Genomic DNA, 25,499 nt, shown 5'->3' with positions numbered 1-25,499 from the left:
ATGCCAGTTTTGCAGTGCCTGGGGTGACAGCTGGAGGAGTGGAGGTACTGGTGGGTGTCTGTGGGTTTGGAATACAGGTCAGTGGTTAGTGAGTTGCCTTGCTTGCGGACGGTGACATCCAGAAAGTGGGTTTGGTGAGCCGAGAACTCCGATGTGAATTTGATGGTTCTGTGGAAGGAATTGATGTGGTTAGTGAAGGTCAAGAGACTGTCCTTATCACTGGTCCAGATGAAAAAAACATCATCAATATATCTCCACCAGATCCAAGGGCGACATGGGGCCGAGGCAAGAATGCGTTCTTCGAGGTCACCCATGAAGAGGCAAGCCATCGACGGAGCCATGCGAGTGCCCATTGCAGTGCCGTGTACCTGTAGATAGTGTTCACCAAGGAAGGAAAAATTGTTCTTCGTTAGTATAAGTCTCATGAGGGTGCCAACATCACTGATGGGAGGAGTCGTGTGTCCTGCCTTGGCCAGAGCCAATGAGCAAGCACGAACACCCTCCTCATGTGGGATGTTGGTGTACAGAGATGAGACGTCGAAAGTCCCAATGATGGCTGTGCTGGGAATCTGGTCCTTGATTCCTTCAAGCTTGCGTAGGAAGTCTGGGGTGTCGTGAATGTATGACGAAATCTGTGGGACAAGGGGTTTGAGAAAACTGTCAATGAACAGGGAGATGCGTTCCGTGGGTGAGCCATTACCGGAGATGATGGGTCTACCGGGGTTGCCAGCCTTGTGAATCTTGGGTAGAAGGTAAAATCTGGCAGTCCTACAATCACAGGGAGAAAGAAATTTGTGAGCTTTCTTGGACAACTGGTCACGTGATCGCATATCGTCAAGTACCTGTTGTATATCTCGACAGAAAGTACCTGTGGGGTCAGAGTCAAGGCGGGTATAGTTAGTGCGATTATCCAACTGGCGGTGGGCCTCAGCAATGTACTGCTGACGATCCATGATGACCACAGCTGAACCTTTATCTGCTGGCTTGATGATGATGTCGGTGCGAGAGCGCAAGGAGTTGAGAGCCAGGCGCTCCTCTCTGGGGAGATTATCATATGTCCTGTGGGGGAAGTTGTCCGGGTTAGTGACTTGGGAATTGATAACTTGAACGTATGTCTCTATGGCTGGCACACGATTCTTGGGGGGTACCCATGAACTCTTGACTCGAAAAGGCTCTGGCTCACACGGTTCACTGTCCAGGAAAAACTCACGCAGACGGATTCTACGGTAGTATTCCGTGAGATCTTGGCTGAGCTGAACCTGGTTCACAGAACGGGGAGCGGGACAAAAATTGAGACCCTTAGAGAGAAGTTTGTGCTCTGCGTCAGATATTGATGAGGAAGAAAGATTAACTACAGTGTTGACAGGGGGTTCTGGCGTAGGCGTGGTAGATGGGGACCTAGGACGTCTGAAACGTCTGTGTCTGCGTTGCTGTTGCTTGGCAAGCAAGCCACCAATCTTCTTGTTTCTTCTGTTGAGTAGGACAGAGTCAAGGTTAGACAAACCCCTATCAATCTCATCATTGAAATTCCTGTACATGGAGTCAGAACAACTGGATTTGAGTTGGGAGTCAAGGTGGGAAATATTCTGATGGAGGTCCTCACGTGTAAATTGACACTGCTGAGAGAGAATATTGATGAGTTTAATAGAGGCACCATGTATAACTTGATTCCATCTCCTTTGAAGGTGTGGTGGGAGGTTTCCTAAGCAGGGAGTGTGAGACAGTTGCAAACCTTTGGGGATAAATCGAGAGAGGGAGTAAAAACTGTATGGTAGGAAAAGCGTAAGGCCTTTTCCTTTGCCTTTCTGAGCTGTTGGAAAGTGCAAATGGTGTCACTCATATCTGTAGAAAGGGAGAGAATAAATGGTTAATACAATTGGGGGCAGAGCAAAACAAAATTGTAGGTACCTGTAGTGTGGAGAGAACAGTTTGATTAGTACATGGTATAAAACGATCAAAAGAAGGAACAAAACAAAACACAATGAAACTTACATGTCAGCAAGGAGGATCACCACGAAGGGGTACTGCAACAGAGAAGTTGCAACTGTATCAGTTTTATCAACTATTTAAAGGGTTAAATTATTAGATCTATTTATTGAAAACACTGACACAATTGCCTCAGAATAGATAAGAAATCGTTGGAAATGGGTCAAAACGAATTTTACTTTACGGCTCATTTTCAGTCCAAGGTCGCCTTTGGATCACATCTGTTTTCACATCGCGTACTTGCGTGAGAACGAAAATGATAACGATGCGAAGATTTTACCTACGTACATGCAATAGATTCTCGATTTATTCAGACTCGTTTAAATCACGTTTCATTAGAGTTCTTATCAACGGTCATTTTAGATTTGCTTGTAAATGAAAATAAATCCTTCAAGTTGATTCAAAACAAATTTGTCTGCCCCAAAAGACATTTTGAGTCTCCTGTTTAAGTTAAAATTTTTAACCAATGACCGCCACAAAATTATTTCATAAATTGTCATGCTTGAACGAGTGATCGATTGAGTTCCATGAGTCCACACGGAAGTTTTCGGAAGTAAGAGGTCATTTTTGGCACGATATTTCTCTTTCACGTCATGCAATTTTTCAGGGTGTTTTTCTTAAGAAATCCGTACCAAAATTAATTTCAAAAACTCTGACTTTTAAAAGTTAATTTTCCTTTTCGAGGGTCCCTGAAGCGCGCCACCAGGGGTTCACTTTCAGGTTATTGTTGTTAATGAGACACCATAAATTAAAGAACAAACATGCGGGCAAGTGAAATTGCCCGCGGGCTTGTTAAGAGTCATTTCGTGTAAATACTTCATATAAGTGTCCACGCTCAAAAAATGCCCTTTGGGAGCAAGTAACTAAAATAGACTTTTTAAACCAATATTTTGCCCGTTGCCATGGTTACGTGCCATTATGTGTTTTGGCCATTTTGGGGCAATTTAGAGGCTGCAAGAAGTCATTTTTTCCGTTATTTTCAAAGGTCATCAAGCCAAACTGCAAAGTAATGTCATTAAAGTAACTATATCACGACAAAGTATCATCCTTACCCTTACAAGAAAATAATAGAAACACTTCTGAAAAATCTCCTTTATATTATTTTTAGGCCCTGTAATACAGCATGTTTTTACAACTAGCAAAATTGCATTTTTTTTACCCCATTTTTATCCCTCCAAAATGGCACTTGCCAGGGCACTCAGAATAATTTCCCTTCGGCTATGGTTAGTTCAGACATTGGTCTTTTCATATCTGGTGTGAAAAAAATTGGTTTATTGTATAGCCTTTGTGCAGTAGCGCTCCAAAAATGGTAAATTTCACAAAAACCTTAAAAAGTGTATTTTCGGTGTTTTCCTTTGTTTTGAGCAATAACTTGTATAATTGGTATTGTTCATGAATCTAGCACATTTTCACAAACAGAATCAGACTGTGTATCATTTTTAGACCAGTGGATGAATAGTAGGCCGTGTACTCCATCCCTCACCTGGCTAGGCCCCGCCCACTCCCCCTGTGCCACCGAATTTTGAACTTGTATTTTGCATAACGAAACAAATGTAAATAAATAATATGCAAGTGAACACTTTAGAAATAACAAAGACTTCCTTTTCACAGCCTCCCCTTCCCCCACCCCGGGGGCATTGCTTTGGGTTGAGGGTCGGGTGTGACCACTAATTTCGTAATCGTAATAAACGTAATTTCGTAATCAGCATGACATTTTGAGTCTCTTCCAAACTGTCATCAATAGTCAACCTGGCCACTCTTCTGTGGTGCATCCATTGTTGCATGACAAACAATTTAAATGTATTGGTGCTTATAAATTACAGGGTTTCTGTATACAAGCAGGGAATGTTTTGTTAATGTGTAAATTTAAAAAAATATCAACTTCCCCACCGAACAACGAGTGCTTACAGTTTTTAACCCTTTCTGGCGGGTATTTGGGGTTTTTTTCTGAAAGGCAGTGGTACAGCACACTGTGATCCCCATGTTGATTTGCATATACTTTGACCGATTTTCCTACAACTGATTTGGCAGGAAAATATTGGTTGACCAGTACTCTATAATATGACATTCTTGGTTCTATTGCTGTTACTACTAGAGGTGTTTTTTATATCTTTTTCCAAACTCCAAGTCTAGATAACATTTCGGGCATAATTTCTGTATTTTTTGTGTAAACATTCATCCCAGTCAGGCAGTTGTATGCATCCATTGTCACTGCCATAGGGACTATATACTTACTGATTTTATTCCAAAAATGTGTTGGTTTTCAACCCAAATTGGCAAAACTAAAGTTCAAATTAGGTTTTGCCCTTCACCGACGTTTTAAACACTGTATACTCAGTGTGTTACCTCCCGAGTGAAAGTTGGAAAAAATCACTCGGGTGGGACTCGAACCCACGACCTCCTGCTTTCTAGTGCAGATGTCTTACCACTCGACCACCGAGCTAACGGGATCGGTTGGCCGGTTCGAATCTAACATTCGGGAGGTAACACACTGAGTATACAGTGTTTAAAACGTCGGTGAAGGGCAAAACCTAATTTGATTTATATCACCCCGGCGCAAAAAATCCATCTTATAATAGTTTATGTGGTACCCGCTGCTATGTACATCAGATTCGAACCGGCCAACCGATCCCGTTAGCTCGGTGGTCGAGTGGTAAGACATCTGCACTAGAAAGCAGGAGGTCGTGGGTTCGAGTCCCACCCGAGTGATTTTTTCCAACTTTCACTCGGGAGGTAACACACTGAGTATACAGTGTTTAAAACGTCGGTGAAGGGCAAAACCTAATTTGATTTATATCACCCCGACGCAAAAATTCCATCTTAAAACTAAAGTTAATATACATAATTGTGGCGATTTTTTTTAATGCTCTGCAATTGATTCAAGTAACAACTATCAGAAACGTACATCAAAACAAAGAAAATGGTACAGATTGAAATGGTACAGATTGAAATGGAACAGATTGAAAATTACATGCGCTCTCGCACCAATGGCAGCCACGTTACATACTGAGCATGTATTGTTGTTAATTATATAGCAATGAATTTCAGTCTTAAGATTATACTTTCGTGACAGGTTTTGAAAATTGAAGTATTTTTGACCCAAGTTTATGAGCACCGATGTCTTTACAACGGTTGTCATGGTGATAATGAACAAACTACAGAAGTGTGTTTGGTGCCATGGTGACCACTGTTACTGATCAGGCAAATACAAATTTGGACACTTCCACTAAAAAAATACTTAAGACCCCAACTACATGTATATAGCCAAGTCAAGTCGGAGTGAAATTCATGCAATCAAATTGATGCTGTGTTTTCTCGGAGCTTTCACTGGAGTGATCTTTGTTTTAAAGTACATGTATTTCAATATAAACAAATAAGAATTAGTTGCTCTCTAAATCACCAGATCTTTTCACTGTTTTTTATTATTATTTTCCATTTTGAAAAAATAAAATAAACGTCATTTTGTTCACCACACCTTTACTGTAACTTTCAATATAAAAAAATGTGTACCGTGTACATGCGTGTGTCCAGATCACCCTTACCACCCCCCCCCACCCACCCACCCCGAGACATACACACCCCTTCTCCTGAAAGAGAAATATCTGCCAAAAATGACCTCTCACTCATGGAACTCGATCGATCACTCGTTCAAGCATGACAATTTATGAAATAATTTTGTGGCGGCCATTGGGTAAAAATTTTAACTTAAACAGGAGACTCAAAATGTCTTTTGGGGCAGACAAATTTGTTTTGAATCAACTCGAAGGATTTATTTTCATTTACAAGCAAATCTAAAATGACCGTTGATAAGAACTCTAATAAAACGTGATTTAAACGAGCCTGAATAAATCGAGAATCCATTGCATGTGCGTGGGTAAATCTTCGCATCGTTATCATTTTCGTTCTCACGCAAGTACGCGATGTGAAAACAGATGTGATCCATTAAGGCGACCTTGGACCGAAAATGAGTCGTATAGTAAAATTCGTTTTGACCCATTTCCAACTGATTTCTTATCTATTCTGAGGCAATTATGTCAGTGTTTTCAATAAATAGATCTAATAATTTAACCCTTTAAAAAGTTGATAAAACTGATACAGGTTTGCTTTCTGAATTTAATGATTTATCTTCCTGTCCTTTTACTTTGCCGTAGCTCATGATTTTTGACTCGCCAGCTGGGCTAAAGTTAAGGAATAGTTTGACTAGCCCGCCGCTGCTTTGGCTAGCAGGCTACCGCTAATTTCGAGGGCATCCCTTCTTATTTCTTTGGTTCTCATTTCCGACCGACCCAATTTGGGCTTCCGACCCAAGAAAAAAATGTGTTTGTATTTTCGCCGGCCCTGTTTGGAACCCATTATTAAAACTGAAGAAAAAAAAACCCAACCAAACAAACACAATATTAAACAAAAATTAATGAATACGAAATTCATGCAATCAGGCTCTGTGTTATTTGAAAAGCTATTGAAAATGAATACCAGAATATTTCTTTCGCGACGTAGGTAGGAGGATGTTGCCTCTCATGTCTATAGTATATCCTTACTGTCATGGTTCCCACTACAGCCAACGGTTAGTGAGCTGCAGAATAATTGAATTCAGCTACATCTTGCCAATAATGGTTTATATGTTATATGTTCAGTGATATCAACTCATAATAAACTCATTGCAATAACCAAACTATAGACAATATGCACTTGCCAGCCATCTATATGCGGGTGCAGCTGAAATTTTAATTTTTTTCGACCGACCCTACTTCAGAGACAAAAATAATTATGAGAAACATAATAGGGACTACAAAGGGACGCCCTTATTACACGACAGTCTAGGGTATACCGTTTACTTTCCTATGGGAGCATGGTTTATCGACGCTGAGATGGGGAGTGGGGACTAATTCATCATCTAATGGGCCCAACCTCGTCATAGGGTGTCGAACAGTACGCGTCCATCACTACCTGCTCTCTCACCCTGGTATTGGATCATTTGCATGTGCAAGATTTTTTGAACACGTATGCAAATGAGGAATAGTCTGTTGCCTGGATATGCATTACATTACCGTTTGTTTTTGTATGCGGTGTCTGGGTAAAAACAGAGTCAATTTGACGCAGCGCGAGCACGGCGTGAGTTACGAAAACACGATTTTTTTAAATTAAACTGTTACGATCTTTTCCAGACAACATGCAACATCATATTTCATATTAATATGAACAAATTGGAAAGGAAATTAGTATTTTCGAGAAGGCATGGACGAATGATCGCGAAAACACGTACTGCACGTTGTGAATAATAACACAAAGTACACAATAAAAATCCATTACTAGCCAATTGCGGAATCGAATCAGGATACAGCTCCAGAGCATACTATTGGAAACGAGGTTGGAATAACGTAAGCACTGGGGACAAGGTTGCTAATGGGCCTTATTCACGAATCGGCCATATTGGATTGAAAGTGAGATCAAATCTTAATTTTTGAAACTTGCGAAGAGAAATGAAAGCAAGTTAATTACTAATTAATTTCAGTCTGCTTCAGCGAATAATTTGAAATTTGTAATTAAAATTTCCCTAATGTTTGAAGCGAGATTAAAAAAAGGCTGCATTGTTCCTGCATAAATAGTCTGGCGCCATCCCATTACACAGTTAACATTTAATGAAATACGTTCAGGGAATTCGACAAAAATAGCCAACTCGTGAATAAGGCCCATTCATCTTGCACTAATTCATCTCGCGGTAACTTACACTTGGGTTTATTTTGAAGAGTCTTCAAAATAAGCCATAGTGTACGTTACCTACCTCGAGACGATGGGCGGTCCTCGGACTTAAATTCACTTATACACAAAAAGTCATCCAGAGCTATGAATCGGAAAGAAACAAAAATAAATATAGGCCTACTTCAATTATAGAGTGTTTCGACGGTCCGCTAGCCTTTTGCGCCCAAACATGGATTACCCAAGAAAGTATGGTATCAAAAAATTGCGAATCGGCGGAAGGGTGTAAGGTTTACAGGTGGACGCATTCGTTTTTAATTAAAAAGTTAACGCTTGTTAAAATATGGAACATTTGACCTTACACCTACTATCACCGTATGTTCACAGGATCTCAACCGGCTATTATTCCTTAAATTGCTAGCTCGTTTCTTTGGTCATGCTTGTTTGTTTGTTGGGGTGTTGGGGTGTTTGTTTGTTTGTTGGGCTGTTGGGGTGTCCTTGGGGTGCATACCTACGTTCCCTAGTACCTATGTTCCCCTATACCTATGTTCCCCAAACCCTAACCCTAATTCTAAGTATTTTGGGGAACATAGGTATTGGGGAACATAGGCATTGGCGAAGACCCCGTATTAGGGTGGTTATTTGTTTGTTTGTTCGGGGGGGGGGGGTGTTTGTGTTTTTGTTTGTTTTTCCTTTTCTTTTTTAGAGAAGTGCTTACTCATTTGGCTTAGGCGCTGTTTCCATTCGTATCCGTTTATGTCTTGGCATGTTGGTAACAGGCTATTCGTAACCAACTAAATTTGTAAGATTCCACTTGGAAGCCGCGAAAAGTTAACTAATTTGAAATCGCTTTTCAAGCGCCCTTAACGAACAATGTTCATTGCCCTTCCAAAGGTTCTTCTTAACCGAGAATTTTCTTTGGCATTGTCGACAAATAAGCGAAATGCGTTTGCTTAGTGGAGTGTGTTAGGGTGCGTTCCAGCGCGTAATTCAAGAACATCAGTCCTGCACATGACGAAAAGAAAAACAGATTTCTATCTAGAACGCTGCTGTTTCTTCCTGCGTTCGGTCGTTTCCTGAATTCACCGCATTACTTTTTGTTCGGTTGCACCTGGCATCTTGCATTTGATGGCCCCATTCTCGTGCAGAAGAATCTAAACTATTGTGGGTTTGAGAGCACAAAGTAACAGAATGTTGTAATTTTCAAGTGTTATTTTCCAATGTTGCAGGGACTATATTTGAGTACATGTAGTTCCTTGGTCGCACATACTCTGTGCGGGTATACGAACGCATGGCTGGTGGTATATTTAGGCACTTGCTTGCGTAAGATCTAATTAACCTAAAGTCGGGTTGAATTAATTCCCCACGCCTTTTTTCACTTTCTGTGCTCTTATAACGAAGAGGCGTAGAACATTTGTATTTATCATTTTCATGAGTATGAAAAGAAATTAAGCATTGTACTAATGATGTTAATAAAATGTGAGTGGCTCGTGTACATCTCTTTTCTATGTCCCACTTTTATATTAGGGTTTTTTTGTTACGTGGTCATGTTGACCAGGTGAGGGTTTTTTTTTGGGGGGGGGGGGGAATGTCCCTGCCCACCCTTGATTATGATAAATCAAGAATAATGCTGAAAAATTACAGGGATTTCGGGGGGGATTCTGCTTAGCGCCCGTCTAGAAAAAAATCCTGGCGACGCCCATGGAACAAACCAAAGGGTGATCCTTTGGCGCACCCCTGATCAGAAAGTTGGGATTGTGATGTATCCTAGGGATGTGCACCCCTCTAAATAAAATAATAACAAAAGCCATTCATTTCGTATGCGGGGTTTGCCCAACCCCAGCCTACCCCACCCTATAGTCTATGTAATAGACAAGACAACCGCTTCTTGACCTCTAGATTTTGACCAATCAGCGGGCGCTTTTTATATCGGGTCTTCGGTCGTTCGACCGCTGTCGCGTCATAGACGTGGATAAAACAAAAAACCTAGACACAGCAACAAAGGTGGTGCATGTGGTCACGCGCTCTTAAGTTACGCGATGAGCGCAAGCTTGTCTAGGATCTATATGCCGTAATTTATTGTTATATTACAAAAATACAAAAAACTACATTCCAATTGGCCAATCAAACAGTTAGTCCTGATTTGGGAATGAAATGAATTCACGATTTTCGACTCCGATTGGGTGAGGCGCGGGATCGCATAAATCTGCATGCTTTTTATATATCAAACGTTATACAGGAGACTGGGCTCCGTGGATAACGGGTGATACTCAGACAAACCCCACCCCAAAATGGTAAAAATTATTTATATTTAAAATAACAAAAATCATAATATAAAATAATAAAACCTTATATTATATATTTATATATTAAAAGGCAGTATATCTTGAAAAGCTACGTCCTGAGCCACTCAACCCCCCTAAGAGCCACAATCCTTTCCGCTGTAAAGCACGACGTCCCTGCCGAGATGCCCTGCATTAACAGGGGTATTTATATAAACCTTTTTTGTTCCATGTAAAAAAAACCTTTTTTGTTTAATGGAAAACTAGCCTCATCAAAACAAGTCAATGAATACGTTTAGTAGTATCGTGGGGAACGGTAATGCATCATAACCTAGTTTCCATGGTATTTTATAATCTACTGGTTTGATCATGAGATTCGACCAATATTGCTATAGACACAAGCAGATGAGACATGACCCAATTTATGTAAGTCCGTCTTGCGCAAACATCCATCCATCATTCTTGTCACTGACTGGATAATGCTTTCTTTGTCTTTTAAATGTACGAACAGTGTGGGATATTTACCTCTTTTTGAGGGGGTGGGGTGGATTTTTGGGTTTAATATTATTTCTTTGATTTGGCCCAATTTATGAAGGCACTGAGCAGACAGTATTATTCAATAGATTTGTATAATAATTTAAGACAACTGCAGAAACTCAGCTAAGAGTATTTATACATGTACATTTTATATGGCATGTGAGCTTGTTGAATCTGTCCCCGAAACCTTACATCAAAGCCAAGCGACGCGTGCCTATTATCTTGTCGCATAATCTTCAAACCCCTGAAAATGTTCCTTGAAAAATGCTGTATCGTCATATCTTTGAGGTTCCTCGGGAACGACCCCGCAAAATCATGACTGATATTTGTTTTCTCTGCATATGTAAGGACAAGCCTTGCCGGATCTATCCAGGATGTCAATTCGCATAGCGCAATTCATCCATACAGCGCTTTGATATGGAGCGTAACCACACAGACTTCAGCATGTCACGTGAGCAGGCGCTACAAACCCGTGATGTAGTGGAGATATAGGAAAGCCAATCATCCAAGTTATCGTATCGAATAAAGCAAGGCAGAAAGTGATGAGCGCGTACAAAACACAAATGACCGTAGCAGTTGCAGTGTGAAAGATACGGCGTTTTGCAGTTAGACTTCGTATGCCTCAGACATCAAAAATGAAGATGACGCTAGTAAGCTCCCTAGTTTCGTGGACCGTTTTGTTTTCTTTAGCCATCTCGCCGAGTTTTGGCTCACTACCAGAGAGAGCCCGAACAAGCTATACTAAGTCCGGTGATTTTGTCATTGGCGGCTTGTTCGCAACGTATTTCTCCTATTACGGTGTCTGTGACTACGGCGTGTTGGAGGAGTCCCTGGAACAATCTGAACTGATGATCTTCGCCATCGAACAGCTCAACAACCGCTCAGACCTGCTACCAAATGTCACACTCGGCTTCGACATTCGCAACTACTGCGGGGACGAGTCCATAGCGGCATCCCTAGCACTGTCTATGGCCGGGGTGATCGACTCAGAGAACGGTACATCTGGACCTCATGACCGAGGGCAGTTCATCGGAATTGTTGGCGCTGGGGGAAGCTCCTCGAATATCGCAACAGCCCTTGTCACAACCGTTTATGAGATTCCTGTCGTGGCATACAGAGGATCCACAATCGAACTGAGTGACAAGCGCCGATTTCCGTACTTTCTTCGCACCTGGCCTTCTGCCAGTCTCCAGGCCGGGGCAATCGTTGATATACTCCTGCAGTTTAACTGGTCTTATGTCGGTCTGATTTACTCCGTCAACAGTTATGGCATACACGGCGCCCAAGAAGTTCAGCGACTGGCAGAGAAGAGTGGCATCTGCCTGGCTTATTCTCTGCCCATTCGTGCCTCAGCAACCGAGAATGAGATCCAAGAGATCGTGGATAAAATTTTTGAAATCAAAGATGCCACTGTGATCGTTTTCATCACACATTTATACTCAGGTGATCATTACAAGATTTTACAGAATCTTTGGAAGACTTACCCCAATCACCCAGGGTTGAGGCTGGTATCAAGTGACACCTTTGGGCATGTTTCCACCCTTGAGGAACTGGGTATTGCCAATATGACGACAGGAAGCTTTGCGATACGTAACTATTTCAGAGAGGTTCCTGGATTTGTAAACTATTTCCAGGAAGCCCAGGCAGATGGACATGAGCAGAGTCCGTGGCTCCAAGCTTCGATTGAGGCCTGTAAAAGAAAGGATGAGTGTCCTCTAACAACTGAAGGTAACAAGCACCATGTGGTGAATGCCGTCTATGCATTTGCATGGGCCCTCGATGAAATCCTGCAAGCAGACTGCGATGGGAAATTAGCTTGTCTTACCAACGGCACGGTCACTGGGACAGCTCTGGTAACCCATCTCAAAGACATCAAATTCAATGGTGTTGACGGCGTGTTCCAGTTTGACGAAAAAGGTGACCCGGTGGGCAAGTACGCAGTGCAGAGCCAGCAGTATCAAGACGGCACCTATTCGGATATTGACGTAGGGAACTGGGACTCCCGCGGAGTAGCCGGAGACCAATTGCATATTCGTGCGGGAAGCCTTCCGTGGGTCGATGGAGGAGTCGTAGCGCCGAGGTCCGTCTGCCGGGAAGAATGTCGCCCAGGCTACAAAGTCATACCGCTGGAGGAGAAATGCTGTTACGGCTGCCAGAGATGTCAAGACAACGCAGTTGTCGTGGACGATAGCCGTTGCGTCGAGTGTGGCATGTTCCAGTGGCCGTCAGAAGACTTCACCGTCTGTCAGAACATAATTCCTTCGTTTATCGATTGGCAGAATGCGGTGATGATTGTCGTGCTAGTCCTATCCTCTATGGGTGTTGCTCTGACCCTCTTAACGGGCTCAGGAATGTTGTACTACCGTCGACACGCTCTGATCAAGGCGACTGGTCGAGAGCTGAGCTTCGTCAACATGGGCGGTATCTTGATTACATTCGTGGCGGTGTACATGATGCTTGCTTATCCGACCACGGTCTCCTGCTTTGTGTCCGAGTTGCTGATTGCACTCTGCATGACGCTCACCTTCGCCCCGACCACGCTCAAGGTCAACCGTATCTATCGGATCTTCCAAGCTGGGAAGAGGTCTACTAAGCGACCTAGATTCATTGGACCGCGGGATCAGCTGGTCATTGCTTCTGTTCTGACCTTCGTACAGGTGAGTCCAGTTAACTTTAAATTTAAAGCAAATGCGTCGAGCACAATCAGAAGTCATCATTGACGTGGTACCACACTCGTTCAAGCAGGTGGTCCGCACTCACTACTCCTGGGACGTCAATATATTTGCGCGCACCTGATTTTAAAAACGTTGCAGCTTGCGCATGAGCTTGTACCACCAGCATGGTTTGCACTATGTGTAAAAAAAACATGTCCCGCTTTTGATCCTAAAATAACTCTGTTGTTTACCAATGGAATTAAACCAAAATTTCAGATCATAAACAAGGCATGACACATTTTATGGAGCGAGTTTCATAGCTACATGTATGTGCGAGAGGGTGAACATTAAGCGCCACACGAAAAAGGTATACACTTTCAGAATGTCGATACAGCACTGGAGACGGTGGCGGAAGGCGCGTGCCGCGGCCGAAAACTTCTGAAGGAATGAAGGATCACCCCTGATGTCATTGCACACCACCTCGATTGTGTGTTGCGCAAAACGATCGAGGAGGTGTGCAATGACATCAGGGGTGCCCTGGCCTAGTGACACACCCTCTCCCCCCATTTTTTTTTTGGGGGGGGGGGGGTTCACGGTTATACCGTGGTGATGTGTATGTGGCCTACTTTTTAGTAGTATACTAGGGGTGTAAATGGCGTCATCAACGTCCAAATAATGTTTTTTTTCTGCGGCCACACATCATTTTTTGGCAACATTTTTTGAACAAAATTCAAATTTCTAAAAAAAAATTGTGAGACTCCCCCCCCCCCCCCCCCCCCACCAAGCCAAATCCTGGGTGCGCCACTGGCCTACACCCAGTGGCGTCACCAGACTTTTCAGTCTGGGGGGGCACAGGGGGGGCACCAGCATTTGATGGGGGGCACTTAGGTGGATACGGATCGCCGTCCTGGGAGAGGGGTCTAAGGGGAGGGGGTGCCCCCCTCCCCTTTGGAAAATTTTCGCATACGGAGGATGGGCTAGATGCAAAATGGTGCCACATTTGATGCTAAATTCGATCTGAAGATATCTCCAGAAATTGCTATTTAACCAACTCAGATGATGGGAGTTGAATATAACAAAATATATATATATTTTTTTACCAACCCAAATCTCAGATGGGGGGGCACTCGGGGGGGCACTAGGTTTTCCAGGGGGGGGGGGCACGTGCCCCCCCTGGCCCCCCTTGGCGACGCCACTGCCTACACCGCGCTATGGAGAAGTTTTTCAAGACCGAGTTGTAGGAAATTTTTGCTTTCCCCACAGTGTTTTAGGTCCTCATAAATACCTCGTAGAGACGATATGCCTATGTCCCCACGACGACGGAACAATAATACGACTGAACATATTGAACTAATGATTATAGACCTAAGGTTGTAGCCCCAATTAGTTCGAGTACTGTGCTTATAGCTTCATCGTACAAATCGCCTTTATATTGGATCATTTTGCATACCCAAACAAGTTTCGATATCACCATGAGGTGCACGACGCGTCGGCCCGATGCCTTTATAACAATACCACAAGTCATTATTTGTTTCAAAAATTGGGTATCGTCAAGAACTTAAGCCATTTCTTGTGACGTCGAATTGGAGAACAGATCAATTCTATAAGTTGCAAGGGAACGGTCACACCCATCCAATCGCCAGTGTTATACTGAAGATGATATGCAGCATTGTTTGTGAGGGGAATTCCGGACATAATCTTCACCACGAACGTCAAGACACGAAGTACAGGTTAAACATTAAAAATCACAATGTAATTATGGTACAACAGATCATGGGACAAGTTAAAGATGATTCCCGATGCCATTTTCGACTCTAGATAGAAATAAAGATTCCTTTTCTAAACTGCTGTCTTTCTAGCAATATAAAAGTTATTGACTTTTTAATGAGACATCCGGGACATTTGAGAGGTTTGCAGACGTCTAAAAAAGGGAAAGGAGGTTTTCTGGTTAGAATAAAACATACACGTTGAAACAAATTGAATTTGTTGCAGACCACGCGTCACGAGGAACGAAACACGCTCGAATGATCTACTTCTTAGACCGAGGTTGAAATGAAGATGACCCCTGGAACTAGATTGCCATTACTGTTCCATCACTTGAAACTTTGGTGCACTAAACAAACAAAAGCTTGAAATAAGCAACGTAGCTAGGCCTATTTTCGGACCGAAAGGCCTGTTTTCCCGTCCGAACTAACTTCGGTCTTTTTGACACTAAAACAATATTGACTTTCGTGCTGTAGGCTTGTGCCATTTCCCTTGCGTCACAATGTTGACAGGGACAGGGCCGCTTCGTTGATTTTGAAATCGGCTGCTGCAGAGCTAAAAGGTTTTCACTGGGAGCTAGCTCAATATTGTGCACTCTCTCAGTAATGCGTTTCGACATTGTGTCTTTGCAAACCGTATCTTTGCAAAACACGAGATTTCTTTTCTCTTTTCTCTTTTCGAATCATTAAAAACTAAAATAGTTATTAATGGAAACAAGAAAAGTCCACGTCTTTGGTTTTGATAATTGATTTTTTTTTCCTGACCTAATTTTTAAGCGCCCCCCCCCCAAGAAAAGCGACGATCATTGTGAGCGTGTTGGTTGATTCAGTCAAATAAACAGGAATGGGAAGCGTGCTCGGACCAGCGAAATTAAGCGCCATCCACTCAAACCATATACTTAAGGGTTTGTTCATGGTTTAAATAGAGGACATGTAGATGCCATGGTTTAAATAGAGGACATGTAGATGACGTCATTGGACCATACTAAAGATGGCGTGGTTGCTGTTCAAATTCAAATCAATTGATTGTCACGTGCAGTAACAAGCAACGGGATTGTATTGTACTGATAATTTAATTTTCAGCAATGAATATTATCCCCATTAATTCCAGTTACATTTATATATCAATTTTACTGTAACAGGCAGAAGACTAGTGATTGTTGTAATTTTCGCCTTGCAAAAGAAATCGTTGTTTATCCGATCCAACATCACGTTGGAAGTGCTTTCAGTCTCGTACCACTATATTTCTGGTTTGGAGGTTATCAATATTTTGTGAATATTATGCCCATTAATACGCTTTATATTTTATATCATTTCTACTGTAACAGGCAGGTTTTATTGTTGTGATTTCCACCTTGCAATCATACACAAAATCGTTGTTTACCCGATGCGACACTCACATTGGAACTTCTTCACTAGTCCCGTACCCTATAGACATATTCCAAACCTAATTGAAGTATTATTGAAGTAGAGTTTTGAAGAAATTCCACTTTAGTGGTTGACAATCCCCTCACAAATAGATCAGCCGTATTGTAATGAACACAATTCCTTCTACCGAGTAGCTCAGACTTAATAAATAAAAAAAAACGAATCACTAGTACTCAAAATTATATATATTTATATAAGTTTTGGGGGGCACCTTGAAACAGGCGCGGTTCTAGAACCAATATTTTTGGGGGGCTAGCAGGGTGGATCCAGATTTTTTTTCAGGGAGGTGTGCTGAAATGTAGACCGGTTATTTGTTCCAGACACATGTATAATTAGGCCTCCGAAACTCAATAGGTGGGGGAGGGGGAGGAGGGGGGGGGGGGCTCATGCCATATTTTTAATGGGGAGCGCAGCGCCAATAAAATCCTAAAATCATTCACACTATATTAACTAATGCACCCTTGTCACAACTATTTCTTTAGGGGGAGACCGTTCGCATGTACATCACAATCCTTCTTTTTGCTAATGCAATTTTTTTTTTACGGAATTTATTTTTGGCCCCCCCCCCCCCCCCCCCCGTAGAACCGCGCCTGCCTTGAAAATAGTTTTTTTTCAAATCGAATTGATAATTTTCTAGCATTACATTAGTTATGAGCTTTCCAGGGAGACATCGCACGAAAAAAATCAGCCCACGACAAGAAATCAATTAATTAATTTCAACTTTTCAATTAAGAGCTGGGCGCTCCTAATTCGTTCTGAATAGTTGTGCACAATTTCTGAACCGGAGCGCGCCATTTGAAACCACGTTGTAAAACTGTATAAGGGCCTCCAACAATAAACCAGTGATGTAGTGCCTTGATGCTGGGCCTTGGCCTTAAGGCTGCCTTAAGGCTGGATTTTAGGGCCTTGGCCTTGGCCTCGAGGCTTGAGGGCAAAAGCCTTGGCCTTGGCCTTGGCCTTGGCCTTGGCCTTGGCCTTGAGGGTTCAGGGCCTTGCAATTTTGAGTCAAGGCTCTTCAAGGCCCATAGATTTTTGCATTTTCCAGATAAATCTGTTCGAAATTTTGCTGTTACCATTTTAATCGTATTACCATGGAGGAGGGAAGCACCCTATAGATTTGTGTGTTGGGCACACGTCCACTTTTGTAGCATCACATTTTGTTACCATTGTAGTAGATTTGCTGCAAAAATATTCCGTACACTTGTGGGGCTATAAAGAGATGATCACTGGATGATTAATTGCATATAACTATGGAATAGATCTGATTGGTTGCATATGTCTCCCTGATAAGTGCTAAAGATTTGCATGTATCTGCTTTAGATAATGCTGATATTTCTGACCATGTTGGGCCAGCAAAAAAAAATTTCCCAAATCAGTTTCTTGGATCCCCCTTTTGTTACACTTGGGAGAATTGTGTGTCAATATAGAAGTAAATCATTATTTTGTTTCGTTAAACCATATCGAAGACCTGAAATTATACTTTAATAGATACAGTGCAGTCATAAAACGGTGTAGGCCTATGTGAGCATGTTGATTGCAATTAAAGAAATGTTGTTCTTCGTAACGAGCAATTCGTGATGATAAGGGCGGATCCAGGAGGGCCAAAAGGGGCCATGCCCCCCCCCCCAAAAAAAAAACGAAACCATTTTTTTTATGTGACATCGTAATAAAGGCAGGCAATGAGTACACCACCATCTTTTCCTCAAAAAACATTGGTTAAAGTGGTCAGAAATTGCCTCAAATCGCACCACAGAGCATCTCCAATCCAAAAAAATTTCGGGGCCCTTAAGCAGGCCCCGAAGCCCAAGCCGTAATTTTTTGACCCACTTTTTTTTGGGGGGGACCAAAAATTCTTTGCCCCCCCCCCCAAAAAAATTGTGTTCTGGATCCGCCCTTGCGTGATGATGTGTCACTCATGTGACTATAATTAGTTCTATATCAGTGGTCATTTCATAAAACAGGGCCTTGGCCTTGGCCTTGGCCTTGAGGGTTAAGCCTTGGCCTTGGCCTCGAGGCTTGAGGGTCAAAGCCTTGGCCTTGGCCTTGGCCTTGAGGATCAAAGCCTTGGCCTTGGCCTTGGCCTTGAGGGTCAAAGCCTTTGCTCCAACACTGCAATAAACAAACAAATTTATTTGTTGCAGGACATCATATGTCGTTCGGAAAAGAAAATCGAATCGAAATTTTGAAAAGCACGCGTAGGAATCGGCGTAATATTGATTAAATGCAAATTATTGATCAGGAGAGGGACGCTATTAAAACATAGCTAGCTTTCCGAGGTATTCGAAGTTGACAGACTAGCTCCTGAGGTGAGCCGAGATCCACAAGATCACCACGAAGGCCACTTCCGTCGATTTTGTCAGCTGTTAGTTTCGATCAGCTCTCAAACAAGAACGGTTTCTTAATCTTATAGCGAAGGAAACACTTCGTTATTTCTCTATCAGTACATGTATAGTACATGTAGTTACAACTGTCTTATCTCTTGAGAACTGTTTCCCTAGAGCGAATTTTGAAAGTACTAGATAATGGACTGGGGAAAAGCTTTTACCTGTGCATCTTTATACGATCTTTGTCTTTTTTTTCTGTTTCAGTTTGAACAATAATGGAATAAGAAATCCAAGATGGGGTCACTAAAAGGAGCCAAAAAAATGCGATGTTTGTCTTTTTTTTTCTTTTTTTCTTTTTGGTCTAATAACAATAATGGAATAAGAAATCCAAGGTGGGCACACTAAGGCAAAAAAAAAAAAGTCTCCGGTTTCTGGTATGCGCGCGCGTCGCCGTAACCATGCGCGTCGGCAAAATGAAAAGTTTTTTTTCAATAAAAGATGATGTCTCAAAACCGCCAAACTCACTTGTTTGACTGGAATCCTGCTGCTGCACAATTTCAACGTGTTTTTAGATGGGGTTATGATCGAGAATAGTTTATGTGGCCACTCTGGTCTCCCATAATATTGGCACTAAGTTTAGTCGGGCACCATTTGCAGTCATCAGCCTACATTTGAAGCAAAAAAAAAACTGGTAAAAAAAAAAAAAAAAAACGCGTCGCCGCACCACTTTTTGGGCAAGCTCCATACCAGAAACCGGAGACTTTTTTTGTTGGCCTAAAAGGAGCCCCAAAAAATGGGGGGGGGATGCTTGCAAATAGCTCAGTCATCGTTCTTGCCACTTTCGTTCGCCCTTGTGGTGCTGTATCAATGATGAATAGAAAGCAATTTTGGTCATTGGCCGTGCACGGACATTGGGGAAAAAAGTCCTGCACGACAAGTATGAAATAGTAAGGCTTTGACTGCACGGTTTGAGGATCGTCTTGCGGCACGGTGGCAATTTAGTAGCAGCCACTGACTTGTTTGTTGGAGTGGCATCAGCTTCACAAGGAAGACTCGGGTGGAGTATCTTTGGGAATCGCTAGAGTAATTCTTGAACTGACACCGAGAGTGAAATTGTACCCTCGAAGTAATCAGAGATATAATCCCATGTAAGTGTACTTGCTTCACAACATCACACTCCAGGAACAGCTAAAAAATACATGGCGGACGTAGACTCTATTGATCTTGATGTAGATAATCAAATTCTTTCTTTTTTTAACTTAAAATCAACACGGTGTCAATCCCAAGTTGATTGTATAAGCCCAAGTTCGGTGTTTGGCCACTGCGCCTGCGATAATCAAGATTTCACGATTTTTTAGTTCGAGCTGACCAAATAATGCGTGCAAAATTCCCGAATACTTTGGACTTGCATATTGAATGCATTTTTTTTTCAATACATTTTAGATCCACATGCCAAGGTACGTGACTGTTTCTGTGCTGTGTTTATCGGGAAGTTTCCCTCCACCGGGAAAGTTTCCTTAAAATTGTGTGTGTGTGTGTGTGGGGGGGGGGGGTGAAGTAGAGGGCTGCATGGACACCAATGTATGGGAGCTGGACACCAATGGATACTTGGTGGCGTTGTTAACTGCATAAACTTTATACGGGCTGTGTCAGTGTTTTTAAGGTGAACTCTACCGTGTCGTCAAGCCCGGGCGGTATTCCCGGCAGTGAACCCTTTACGATCTTTTTATTAATCGGATATAACGCATCAAAGCTTAAAAATGAAATCGACAGAGGTCTACTAGTCGATAGAGATGTGGTAGTTAAACCCCATACACGCTCTTTTACAGGTGGAGGACCCTTGAGCTGCGTTTTCAAGATTGTCTTCGCCATACAACGATCTCTACAGTATGAACTTATTGTAGGAATTAATGTGTCATGTGTTAAGGATTTACGTACTTGGATGTCCGTAAGTGGGATATTCTTAAATGATAGCAAATCTGAATTCTTGGTTATTGGTACTCGTCAGCAATTAGCAAAGGTTACGATAGACGGGATATAGGTCGGGGGATCAGTTGTTAGCCCTGTGACTCTTGCCCGGAACTTGGGAGCGTGGTTTGATGTTAATCTTTCTATGAAAGATCATGTTGTTAGAACGTGCAGTTAAGCATTTTATTATCTCCATAACATTAGATCCATTAGGAAGTTTTTAACACGCACTTGTCCATGCATTTATTACTTCCGAACTGGATTACTGTAACAGCTTGCTATATGGGATACCATCTGTGCATTTAGACTGTCGTCAGCGGGTTCAAAATGCATGTGCCAGGCTTGTGTCCAACATGTACAAGTTCTGTCATATCACACCTGTTTTTATTGATCTTCACTGGCTTCCTATTAAGTCGAGAATTGTTTTTAAAATCTTGTTGCTTATTTTTAAAATTGAATCAGAAGTCGCGTATACACAAAGCTGAATTTTATAGAAAAACCCCACAACAGCATGTATCGTCGGTTAACCTTATCCTCATACAGACATCGTTGGTACTAGTCGTTCGTCAGTGGTCAAGCTCCAGCAGCGAGGATGCAGGGTCATTTCTGCCGATGAAAGAGTGGAATGAGATTCTTTTCACGCAGAAAAACTCAGTGCAAAGCTTTTTTCCCCTTTAATCTCCTTTCCAAACAAAGCGAACCCCAAAAAAATCTGAATTACGTGCGCGCGATATCCAGCCAGCATAGTTGAACGCTCATCAAAACTCGGGGAAAAAAACATGTGCAATATGCAGTCGATCGTCCCTGAGCAATTTCCATTAGGACGCAAGAATTGATGTTTTTATACACTGTGTGCGTGCAAAACGTGCGTGGCGGAAGAAATGACGGCCGTTTTAATACGGCAAGCGAATTTCCGCATATTAGAGCCAGGATCCGGAAAGTTGATAGCGCTAAAAAAAAATACCAGCCGGCTCGGTGCGCCTATCCACTTGTCACGCTAATAAAAAAAAACTCCCCCTCCATTTCTTTGAGGCTGTCTTTCTTTCTCTCTTCAGATGGAATTGAAGGAGAGGGGTTTGTTATCGTCCGGGCTAACATTGCTTGAAAAAAACTACGAAAGCGAGTCGGGCGCGATAATTAAGGATTAAATGCATGGGAAGTATTGTTGATGTACCCTAACGTGGCGCGGCCCCCAACGTGGCGCACTTTGATTTTTCGCCTCTGGTGCCTTGTTAGAGCAAAATTGTTACCTCCAATTTCACAGAAAGTGAAAATGTCATCCAGCTTTAAACATTTCCGTTCATAAATCTTGAGTTTACGTATACCCGCTACAAAGTTCTAGGGAAATTCTATTTTGGCATGATTTTCCAATTTTTTTCGAAGTGCACTATGAACCCGTTTATAATTCGCCCAAAAATAAGAAAATAATTTGCTGACAAACTTGTAGTTACGTATAATAATGATTTATTAGAATTTATCAACTTTAAAGAAATTCTTAGACGTTAATGTGGTATTTTCCGAGATTTGTTCAAGTGCGCCACGGTAGGGAACACTCAGCCGAATTTGAGCCCGATTTCCGGACGCCACTGTTTTTGAATTTCTGACTGAATTTCATGGCACTAAAATTGTTCACAAAGGTTCAACCGCAAGCATTTTTCAGGTAATAGTACCAGTATTAAACAGAATGAATTTGAAGTTTTTCTACGAAGAGGTTTGGCAAAACTGCATGAGGAAAGTCGGGGGAATCGTCAAGGTGCGCCACGTTAGGGGACACCACTATTATATACGAGTTCTGACATCAGTATATGGCTAGTTGAATGAATATACAAAACTATCCATAGATAATGGAAAGGCCACGCCTTACGGATAAACCATTAAGCCTTCCTAACCACAGGGTGAGAACGGAGGGCTCCAGAAGATCCCCCTATTTGTTTACATTATAAACAAAAAAACCAAAATGTACAATTTAACCATCGCCTTCGCGCGTTCAAAAAGAAGGTATATTACAGCATCCGTAAAAAATACCCCTAGGGGTGGTAGCACTAATGGTCACCTTCCACACCCAACTTTCAAAAATCCCAATTCTGCCCCTTTCCATTGTGTAAAGTACATGTATAGTCACATGAATGAATGTGTGAGGTACGGAATGCACACGGAGGTTGACAATAATGATGTCAAAAATGTTTGAGTGCAAGTGGAACAATCAGAATATGATTCTGCTTGTTCAATCACGTGCAACTCAAACACTGTTGTACACCGCAGATAGCAACTTTGTTCGACAGAAACAGGCGAGACATACTCCCTTATAATTTAAGTCTCAAATGTATTGCAATGAATCGGACTTCGAGGTGAAGGAAAAGGTGCCATGCCTGACAGACACCAAGAGCCTTCCTTACATGACTCTGATTACCTTCAGCCTTTTATTTACATAAGATGAAGTTGAACCGACGTACATGCACACCTCAAATGCGGGCTCACTTTTCATCGACTATTTTTCGTCTCCATGCTAATTTTATCGTTTGGATAATGTCAATTGAGGGAAAGAGTCAGAGAACCTGTATCTTGCGGCGATTCCAACCACTGAATTATTCAAGTAATGGTTTCACCCGCCTTTGCCGCGAAGCCTTAGATTTTTCGGAATTGTCAGAATTAGTTCTTGGAACCATACTTCCACAAATGTGGGGACGATCTGTTGGTAGTGGTTGTAATTAATATGAACAGCCGGATGCGGCTTACGAGATTTTTGCGACTCAGAACGGTGCCAGAAAACCAAATCCTATAGTTATTTGTAAAATGAAAGCTTAAAACTGCTCAGCCTGAAATGAAGCCGATGCCAGAGGTAAAGCAGAGGTCTGGAAAGTCAGCATGTGTAGGGCGGGAGACTGACCCCACTAAGTGTTTCTTGTGCTTGCTTTTCAGCTCCTCATCAGCATATGTTCTGTCATCTGGGCGCCTTCGCTGCCGAAGCTTTACCAGCAGTCGAAGTATAAGAACTACGTGGAGATCTTTTGTGAGTTCGGCCGAGGGTTCCTGGCCTCATGCGTGTACAACCTGCTACTGATCCTGGTCTGCTGCTACTACGCCTTCAAGACACGTAAGGTACCCAGCAACTACAACGAGTCCAAGTTCATCGCAGTCAGCGTCTATTCCACGCTGGTGCTGTGCCTGGCCGCCGTGCCTGTCTACACTACGGCCGTGGCTGTGCTGCAGAAGGTGGCTACTCTCTGCATGGCGCTGCTGCTCAACGCCTACCTGACGCTGGTCTGTGTCTACCTGCCCAAGCTCTACGCTGCTCGCTTCGTTGAGGATTTGGAGGTAGCAGATTGGCGAAGCCGGTCAGAGGCCACCACTCAAAGCCGTGCAAGCACTTCAGCCAACGCTTCAGGCATCATTAGTAGGCCGCGACACGTGAAGGTACATCCTCATCCCAGCACTACTAACACCGGGCCACTCTAATTCGGCACATTTAGGATAATGGTCGGTCAACAACCAAATGGCTCGACTCGACTCTCTCATTCCTTTGAGGCGGTAAAATCATAACATGCGTTCTACCTATTAGCCTGGCCTGTGTGACAGGTAATTCTGTCCCCCCCCCCCCCCTGGTAAATGTGTCCCCCCGGACACATGTACCGGCTCGTGACCCGGTAAATGTGTCCGGGGGGACACTTTTACCTAGGTAAATTTGTCCCCCTCCAGGTAAAAATGTCCCCCTGCCCAACGGTGAAAGTGTCCCCCTGGTAAATGTGTCCCCGTGCAGTATATATATGAGAGCAGCAGCGTGTCGCACGCACCAGTACATGCTGCAAGATTTGAGGCAGTGATTATAACATGTGTATATGCGTCTCCCTCTACAATGGAAATTCGTCCAATAGTAAATTTCGTTACGCGCTATGATGGGAACACAGACCAATCCAAGGAGACGTTGTATCATACTATCAATGAGACGAGGGCCATCGCCATGCATCGCCGCTGTGTTGACCTATTGCGGTAGAATCGCGATAGACTTCACTGTACTCCGAATCGAAACATTGTGTTCACGTATCATCTAATAGACTAAATTAAATATTTTTTTATATTCATGAAGGGCAGACTAAAAGTCCAAAATGTATACCTTGTAAAGTGAATTCATCAAAACAATAACCTTCCGGGTTTCAAAAGAGGGGGAAAAAAAACCTGGGGGACAGAATTACCTGGAGGGGAAAGAATTACCTGGTGGGGGACAGAATTAACGGGCCAGGGAGGACACTTTTACCTAGGTAATTCTGTCCCCCCGGACACTTTTACCGGGGGACAGAATTACCTTCCACACCTGCACTGACCCCTGAAATTCGCTTTTGGTATTGTGACAGGACTTGATGCACGCATTTCCAGTGCCGGTTACTTGAATGGTGACCTGCTTGAGCAGTTAATATTTGCATTGTTTTGAATGAAAATTGTGCCCTGCAACGCTGACCATGTTAAGTTCACACAGACATAGCAGTCGTCTTCAGCTTCAGAACCATTTAAAGGCCGTAATGATCAAACTAAATGGACTGATTCTAATGGTCTTGTATCTAAAATGTGTCATCATAACATGGAAACTGAGCTAAAGATCCAAGCGTCATGAGCTCAAATCTCCTGAAGCGATTCCTAAATCGTTAGGGAACTTCCCTTGTATGATTTAAAGCCGGCCTCTGGTCGACCTGCGATTCGCTTGCGCCGGGACGGAACCGTAGTTCAAAGCCCCTCGCACAGCAAGCGTATGCGTACAGATTCGGCAAATAGTTATGCAAAACAAAACCATCAAGTTCAGCAGGCGCCTTCTGTCTGGTCCTCGGTAACCCGTTGTATTACAAAACAAGGCAGTCAGTTTAGGCCGAA

The 25,499-nt window shown here is 42.7% G+C and overlaps 1 protein-coding gene across 1 annotated transcript; it reads left to right on the top strand.

The window, feature by feature from the left end:
* The first annotated feature begins 11,143 nt into the window (after positions 1-11,143).
* LOC119740008 (metabotropic glutamate receptor 4-like) lies at positions 11,144-24,225 on the top strand. The gene is made up of 2 exons (XM_038215197.1): positions 11,144-13,159; positions 23,559-24,225. Exons 1-2 carry the CDS (start codon positions 11,144-11,146, stop codon positions 24,093-24,095), a joined length of 2,553 nt encoding a protein of 850 aa, XP_038071125.1. The 3' UTR covers positions 24,096-24,225.
* Positions 24,226-25,499: the final 1,274 nt, after the last annotated feature.

The sequence above is a fragment of the Patiria miniata genome, unplaced genomic scaffold (genome assembly GCF_015706575.1).
Source record: "Patiria miniata isolate m_02_andy unplaced genomic scaffold, ASM1570657v1 HiC_scaffold_10, whole genome shotgun sequence".
NCBI lineage: Eukaryota > Metazoa > Echinodermata > Asteroidea > Valvatida > Asterinidae > Patiria > Patiria miniata.
The sequence above is the reverse complement of the archived record's forward strand: the minus strand, read 5'-3'. Positions and strand labels throughout refer to the sequence as shown.